The 8,375-nt window shown below is 46.3% G+C and overlaps 1 protein-coding gene across 1 annotated transcript; it reads left to right on the forward strand.

Annotated features, from left to right (window-relative positions):
• The first annotated feature begins 3,998 nt into the window (after nucleotides 1-3,998).
• LOC123097072 (uncharacterized) lies at nucleotides 3,999-6,483 on the forward strand. Its single transcript, XM_044518843.1, has 5 exons — nucleotides 3,999-4,154; nucleotides 4,450-4,714; nucleotides 5,364-5,569; nucleotides 5,677-5,823; nucleotides 6,106-6,483. The coding sequence occupies exons 1-5, from the start codon at nucleotides 3,999-4,001 to the stop codon at nucleotides 6,481-6,483; spliced, it is 1,152 nt and encodes a 383-aa protein (XP_044374778.1).
• The last annotated feature ends 1,892 nt before the right edge of the window (nucleotides 6,484-8,375 follow it).

Genomic DNA, 8,375 nt, shown 5'->3' on the forward strand with positions numbered 1-8,375 from the left:
ATTCTTCTTGAAGTTCCCCTTCTTCCCTTTGCCCTTTTTCTTGAAACTAGTGGTCTTGTTAACCATCAACACTTGATGCTCTTTCTTGATTTCTACCTCCGCAGCCTTTAGCATTGCGAAGAGCTCTGGAATTGTCTTGTTCATCCCTTGCATATTATAATTCATCATGAAGTTCTAGTAACTTGGTGATAGTAACTAGAGAACTTTGCCAATTACTATCTTATCTGGAAGATTAACTCCCACTTGATTCAAGCAATTGTAGTACCCAGACAATATGAGCACATGCTCACTGGTTGAGCTATTCTCCTCCATCTTGTAGGCAAAGTACTGTCAGAGGTCTCATACCTCTCGACACGGGCATGAGTCTGAAATACTAATTTCAACTCTTGGAACATCTCATATGCTCCATGGAGTTCAAAACGTTTTTGAAGTCCCGGTTTTAAGCCGTAAAGCATGGTGCACTACACTATCAAGTAGTGATCATATCACAAACGTTCATAACGTCTGCATCTGCTCCTGCAATAGGTCTGTCACCTAGCGGTGCATCAAGGACATAATTCTTCTATGCAGCAATGAGGATAATCCTCAGATCATGGACCCAGTCCGCATCATTGCTACTATCAGCTTTCAACTTAGTTTTCGATAGGAACATATTAAAAATAAAACAGGGGAGCTTTACACGAGCTATTGATCAACAACATAGGTATGCTAATACTATCAGGACTAAGTTCATGATAAATTAAGTTCAATTAATCATATTACTTAGAACTCCCACTTAGATAGACATCCCTGTAGTCATCTAAATGATAACGTGATCCATATCAACTAAACCATGTCGGATCATCACATGAGATGGAGTAGTTTTCAATGATGAACATCTCTATGTTGATCATATCTACTATAAGATTCACTTTCGACCTTTCGGTCTCAGTGTTCCAAGGCCATATCTGCATATGCTAAGCTCGTCAAGTTTAACCCGAGTATTCTGCACGTGCAAAACTGGCTTGCACCCGTTGTATGTGAACGTAGAGCTTATCACACCCGATCATCACGTGGTGTCTCGGCACGACGAACTGTAGCAACCGTGCATACTCAGGGAGAACACTTATACCTTGAAATTTAGTGAGAGATCATGTTATAATGCTACCGCCGTACTAAGCAAAATAAGATGCATAAAAGATAAACATCACATGCAATCAAAATATGTGACATGATATGGCTATCATCATCTTGTGCCTTTGATCTCCATCTCCAAAGCACCGCCATGATTTCCGTCATCACCGGCTTGACACCTTGATCTCCATCGTAGCGTCGTTGTCGTCTCGCCAACTATTGCTTCTACAACTATCGCTAACGCATAGTGATAAAGTAAAGCAATTACATGGCGATTGCATTTCATACAATAAAGCGACAACCATAAGGCTCCTGCCAGTTGTCGATAACTTCTACAAAACATGATCATCTCATACAACAATTTATATCTCATCACGTCTTGACCATATCACATCACAACAAGTCCTGCAAAAACAAGTTAGACGTCCTCTACTTTGTTGTTGCAAGTTTTACGTGGCTGCTACGGGCTTCTAGCAAGAATCGTTCATACCTACGCATAAAAAATACAACATTTTTTTCATCAAGTGTGCTGTTTTAACCTTCAACAAGGACCGACCGTAGTCAAATTCGATTCAACTAAAGTTGGAGAAACAGACACCCGCCAGCCACCTGTGTGCAAAAGCGGGTCAGTAGAACCGGTCTCATGAACGTGGTCATCTAATGTTGGTCCGGGCCGCTTCATCCAACAATACCGCCGAATCAAAATAAGACATTGGTGGTAAGTAGTATGACTATTATCACCACAACTCTTTGTGTTCTACTCGTGCATATCATCTACGCATAAACCTGGCTCGGATGCCACTGTTGGGGAACGTAGTAATTCAAAAAAATTCCTACGATCATGCAAGATCTATCTAGGAGATGCATAGCAACGAGACGGGAGAGTATGTCTACGTACCCTCGTAGACCGAAACCGGAAGCGTTTAGTAATGCGGTTGATGTAGTCGAACGTCTTCACGATCCAACCGATCCAAGTACTGAACGTACGGCACCTCCGTGTTCAGCACACGTTCAGCACGATGACGTCCCTCGAGCTCTTGATCCAGTAGAGGACGAGGGAGAGTTCCGTCAGCATGATGGCGTAGCGACGGTGATGATGATGTTACCGCTGCAGGGCTTCACCTAAGCACTACGACGATATGACTGAGGTGTGCAACTGTGGAGGGGGGCACCGCACACGGCTAAGAGAAGACTTGGAGTGTCTTTGGGGTGCCCTCCTCCCACGTATATAAAGGCGGGAGGAGAGGAGGCCGGCCCAAGGGGGGCGCGCCAAGGGGGGCATCCTACTTGGACTCCCGGTCCAAGTAGGATTCGCCCCCCCTTCCCTTTTTGGAGAAGGGGGGAAGGGGAAAGAGGTGGAGGAGAAGAAGGAAAGGCCCCCCCAACCATAGTCCAATTCGGTTTGGGCTTGGGGACGCGTGAGGGAGTCCTGGACCAAGGGGTCCTCGGGCGTCCGGCCTCTTATCCATTGGGCCGGACTGATGGGCTGTGAAGACATGAAAGCCGAAGACCGTACCTGTGTCCGGATTGGACTCTACTTGGCGTGGAAGGCAAGCTTGGCGACCGATTATGAAGATTCGTTCTTATGTAACCGACTCTATGTAAACCTTAGATCCCCTCGGTGTCTATATAAACTGGAGGGGGTAGTCCGGAAAGGACACATTCACATTACCATAGTCATATAGGCTAGACTCCTAGGGTTTAGCCATTACGATCTCGTGGTAGATCAACTCTTGTAATACTCATTTTCATCAAGATCAATCAAGAAGGAAGTAGGGTATTACCTCCATAGAGAGGGCCCGAACCTGGGTAAACATCGTGTCCCCCGTCTCCTGTTACCATCGATCCTAGACGCACAGTTCGGGACCCCCTACCCGAGATCCATCGGTTTTGACACCGACATTGGTGCTTTCAATGAGAGTTCCACTGTGCCGTCGATGAAAGGTTCGATGGACCCTTCAATCGTTGATAGTGACACTGTCCAAGGAGAAACCTTCCTCCTCGGACAGATTTTTGGGTTCGGCGGCTTCGTACTGCGGGCCAATTCGCTTGGCCATCTGGAGTAGGTCGATAGCTACGCCGCTGGCCATCAGGTCAGATTTGGAAGCTTGAACCATGTCGCGGATATGCGCAGAGACTTGATCTTCAACGGATCTGAAGCCGCGGCGCTCGCTCCCCCTCGCTCCGATAAACATGACTTAAATCTGTCACCGGATCACATCCAGGAGATGATTCCTATCGCTGCAACGGCCCTAGGTCCAGAGCAGATTGTGCCATCCGAAACCATGGAGTCCGCAACGTTGGAGCCGCACACGGACTCGACACCCTGCAATATTTGCGTCAAAGGAACTTCGGACTCGTCTCCGGCTACAAGTTCCGGACTATGTACGCCTGCGGACATCGAGCTAGATCGGTTATCGATCTTCGAATTCAGCACCGCAGACGTATTCCAGCACGAGAAAAATACACTGTAGGTCACAAAACTTGAGCTGGTTGACACTTTAGTACCACTACTTCAAAATACCCGAACTACAGTCCATGTACTTGCGCAAAGGGTTCACTTTGGTCCGTATATACGAATTGAGCTACGTATTCGCTAACTTGGCCGAGTCAGCTGTTGCCAGCTAGGCTTTGACCGCCACCTGTGTAGCACCTGGTCGGGGGGTTAATACGAGTAGTTCGGGTTTTTTTTGCAAATGCACCAACACCTGGTCGCACCTGGTCGGGCGCACCTGGTCGCTCCCTTATCCTCTCGCTCTCCGCATCCTCTCCTCCGAACCCTAGCCAACTCCCGTCCCCGCCGTCGCAGCCATTGTCGACGTCGTCGCCCTCCGCCGCCGCAGCCATTGCCGACGCCCTCCTCCGCCTCCTCTGTCTCCTCCTTCATGTTGTCTTCCAGCTCCATCAGCTCTGCACTGCGTGGCCGCTCCGTTGTTGTACCACTGATCGAGTGCCCGGATTGCGGCGAGCAGGTGAGGTTATACCGGTCTAGCACCGATGAGCATGATGGATGGATCTTCTACAAGTGCGTGAACCACCATGTAAGTGCCAGTTCAGTAGATCACTGATTCATGCCATGTCAACTCATGGTAGTAATGAAGCAGAGCACTGATTAAATTGGTCTTTAGGTTGCAAAATCAGTTGGTTAACTAGTGATTGCACTGATTAATGCAGTAGTTTAGACTGTCCTTGTATGCAAAATTATTACAGAAGCTCATGGTCAGTTGAGACTGATTAATACAGTAGTTGGTTAACTAGGTTGCCATTGATTCATTCACTCTGTAATTTTGTGGAGTTGGTTAACATGGTTAACTAATTTTGCCACTGATTAATCAGGTCACTTGTGATTTCTGGCACTGGGAGCTTGAATATGTGCAGCATCTGGTTGAAACAAGGCGTCTGGTTGGTGATGCTGCTATAGATGCAATTAGTGTAGCTGAGGACAGGAGGGAAGAGCTTGAGAGGAAGAGTACTGAATCAATGGCAGGCAGAGGCACAACTGGAAGGGTCATGGCTGGGAGAGGCAAGGCTGGAAGAGCTAATTACGCCAGCTCCAGTGAGAATAACTATGCTACCAAGCAGCAAATTGCTATGCTTTTAGCATTAGGTAGAGAGATTTTGATGCTGCTAAAGCTGATGATTGCTTTTGTTATAGTGCTTTGTGTGATGTGTTTCACCTTAATTATGAAGAAGTGAAGTGTTGTTAATTGAGTAGGTGCAGGTGTTCTAAACTGAGCATACTAAAATGGTTGCTTTTGTTTGCTCAGTATGAAGTCTTGGTTGTAATGCTTGTTGTAATGGATAATATGTCAGTAATGTGAAGTCTGCTTGACCTAATTGCTTTGAAATGCTTGACCTAATTGCTTTGAAATTACTAACAGATGTATTTCATGTCAGAAGTGTAGTTAAACTAATTCTGACAGAAGTTACCTAATTCAAATTCTATCAAATTGAATTTAGTTTGCAGTTCACTGAATTTTTATAGTTAACTGAATTTAGTTTGCAGTTCACTGAATTTTTATAGGTAACTGAATTTATTTTGCAAAATTAACTGGATTGTACTTAACCTCATTGCTTTCAAATTATTGACAGAAATTCCTGTCACAACTGAACTAACTTTGCAAACTAATTGCTGTCACAAATGAACTAAGTTATTCTAGGCCCCCTTTCTCAACACAACTGAACTCAAAAGCAATCATGTACTTCCACCTGCTGCAAACACCCACCCAGCAACTTGCACTCTACATGTAGCTTTGGTCCACCACCAGTCCACCACGACCACCAGATCCCCTTCTTCTTCCTCATCTTTCATCTTCAATTTCGTGCACCACCAGATCCCTTCTCTCCTCTGTCCAATAGCACCAATAGATCCCCTTCTCATCTTCAGCTAGCAGCAACCATGGTGTCCTTGGACGATCTTCCCAGTTCTTCTGAAGATGACTCTGTGACCAGCAAGGTTAGTGTGCTCCTCAATCTCACACAAATCTAGTCTAGGGTTTCTCAGCGGGTTTCTCAGCTAGGGTTTCTCTCTCAATTGATTCCAAATGTCTCTCTTTTGTTTAGCCACCTGCCACAATATCCTGTGAGGAATGGAGTGGCTTGGCTACAGATCTACCTAGCTTTAGAGGTGGGCATGGATCTTTGTGTGAGAAGCATGTGGCATTTGAATCTGTTGATACTGGCAGAAGGTTTCTAGCTTGTGCACAGAAGGTTAGTATTTTTTTGCATTTGGCACTGTTAAACAGGAAGTGATTTGTAGTATGTTTTAAGTTCCATCATCATGCACAGAACTGAATACTGGCAGTTAACTGAATCTCTTTTTTGTATGCTCTAAATTGTTAGGAGGTACCTAAATGCAGATACGTTCAGTGGGTTGACCCTGAGTGGCCTGATGCTTTGAAGATGAGCCTAGCTAGCATATGGACCATGTATGAAGAGGAGAAAAAACAGAGGCTTAGACAGAATGTTGTGAGTGCTAAAGAAAACTTGAAGGTTCTTGAAGAGAAGAAGAAGATGGAAAATGAGTTGAGGCATTTCAAGCTTGATTTTGCTAAGATGTTGGCTGAGAAGGAGCGGGCAATCAACCAATTAGGCAGCACACAACTTGCTCTGACTGATCTAAAGGAAGAACTTGGGAAGAAGAAGATGACAGACAAGTCAGTAACCAACATTCATCAGGTATTCAGGGTTAAAGCAGAGAAAGAGAGGGACCAAGCAGTGCAGGAGAGGGACCAAGTGATTCAAGAGAGGGATGACTTGAAGCATGAGAAAAGGAAGCTTGAGTACATGATTGGTGACCTATTCAAACACAAAGAGGCCACCAAGGAGAAGATAAGGAAGCTGAAGGGCATGCTGAATGGATTTGATTGAATCTGTGTCATTGTAAAAAAAAGACTTTGTATCTTTCCTCCTGGATTTGTGTCATTTGTACTTTTGTCAAATGTTAACTAAATTGGGTTAAGATAAGAAATTGAAGTGGGTTCAGATAAGAAATTGAAGTGGGTTCAGATAAGAAAATGAAGTTAACTGTCTCTGTCTTATATGACTGAATTAGCCTGAATTTATGTCTGCAGTTGCTGTTTTATATGACTGAATTTGTGTTGCTTCTTTTGGAAAGATTTGCTGTTTTATATGACTGAATTTGTATGCCTGTACCAAATTTTTTCTTAAAGAAAAAAAATTACACAAAAAGATTTTTGCCTGGGTCTCGAACCCAGGACCTGTGGTATTGAACGTTGGTGGCAATGCCAGTGGGGTAAGTAGTAGTGCTTTGATCAAGGGCACGTACTAACCTAGCTATTTAGCAGTTGCTAGTGGCCTAATGGCTCACGCCTCTTCCGTTTCCTTCTCTGCTCTTTAAGACCACCCACCCACCGCTCCACTCTCTACTCAGTCCACCGCGTCGCCTCGGTTACCCCGCACCAAACCCCCACTCAGCCGTCAAGAAAACCCTCGCCGCCGCGGACATGGAGAACATCCCCGCCTGGAAGAGGGTCATCGATGACCTCGCAGGCGACGACAAGGCGATGCGCGCAGACCTGACGGAGATCGGGAAGTGGTTCCCCGACATTGAGATGCTGCAACGCCACGCGCGTGGCCTCCTCAAGGTCATGACTGACGAAGAGCTGGACCGCGCCTGCGACGACCCCCAAGGTATCCCTCCTGCGCTCGTCCTCCGCTTCGCGATGCAGGAGACGCGCTCTAACGACCCGGGACAGCGAGCCCGGTGGTGGATGTACCGATCCGCCACCGTGCCGCGCCAGCCGGATCCGTTGCACGTTGGCTCGTGAACGGAGCGCGTCCACAACGTCGACCTGGCCGTCCCCGCGCCTATCAACACGGCGTACCGGGACCACTACCAGCCCGACCCCCTCGGGCGCGACGACGTCTCCGAGTACATCTCGTCGGAGTCGGAGTACGACTCTGGCTCCGACGACGACTCTGGCTACGCAGCCGACTCGTCCTTGGCAACTGGCTGGGAGGAGCCGGAGGTGATTGTCCTCTCTGACGACGAGCCGGAGGTCAAGGTGGCGGCGCCCGTCGTCCCCGAGTCGGAGGTCCAGATGGTGGCGCCCGTCGCTAGGGAGGGTGACAAGCACCGCCCCATTGACGTCGAGCTTCTTCCAGATGTTCCTGACATCTTCAAGCAGGAGGTAGAGGTGGTCTTGGCCCTTAAAGCACAGGTGGACGTCGCAGCGCAGCCAGAGAGGAAGAAGAAGAGGAAGGTGGCAGCTGACATGGAGGTTCGCCGCTCGGAGCGCCTCCAGAAGTTGAAGAACTGAAGATGAAGATGCAGTAGAAGGCATGAAGAAGATGAAGTTGCAGTAGTTAGGTATGCTGAAATATACAGATTATCAGCATATAAGTTATAAAAAAATTAGTTTGTTAGGTGTGCTTGTATATTAAGCACATAAGTTATTTGTAATTTCTGGCTGTTGAACTGGCTGTCGATGCTATATAAGTGTTGAACTCACTGTGATGCTATATATGTGTTGAACTGTGTTGATGCTATATAAGTGGCAGTAATCCAGAAGTGTTTTGTTGGTATATAATGGTGTTGATGCAGTCTTGTTGCTATATAAGGCAACAATCCAAAATTGTCTTGTTGCTATATAAGGCAATAATTCCAAAAGAAGTAGTTGCTAAGGTTTTGAATCTTAACTGAATTTTTGTCTGAATCTTTGTCTTAACTGAATTCTATCTTAACTGAATTCTGTCTTAACTAAATTCAGACAACTGTTAAGATTCAGTTAACTGTAAAA

This window comes from Triticum aestivum, chromosome 4D (assembly GCF_018294505.1).
Source record: "Triticum aestivum cultivar Chinese Spring chromosome 4D, IWGSC CS RefSeq v2.1, whole genome shotgun sequence".
Taxonomy (NCBI): domain Eukaryota; kingdom Viridiplantae; phylum Streptophyta; class Magnoliopsida; order Poales; family Poaceae; genus Triticum; species Triticum aestivum.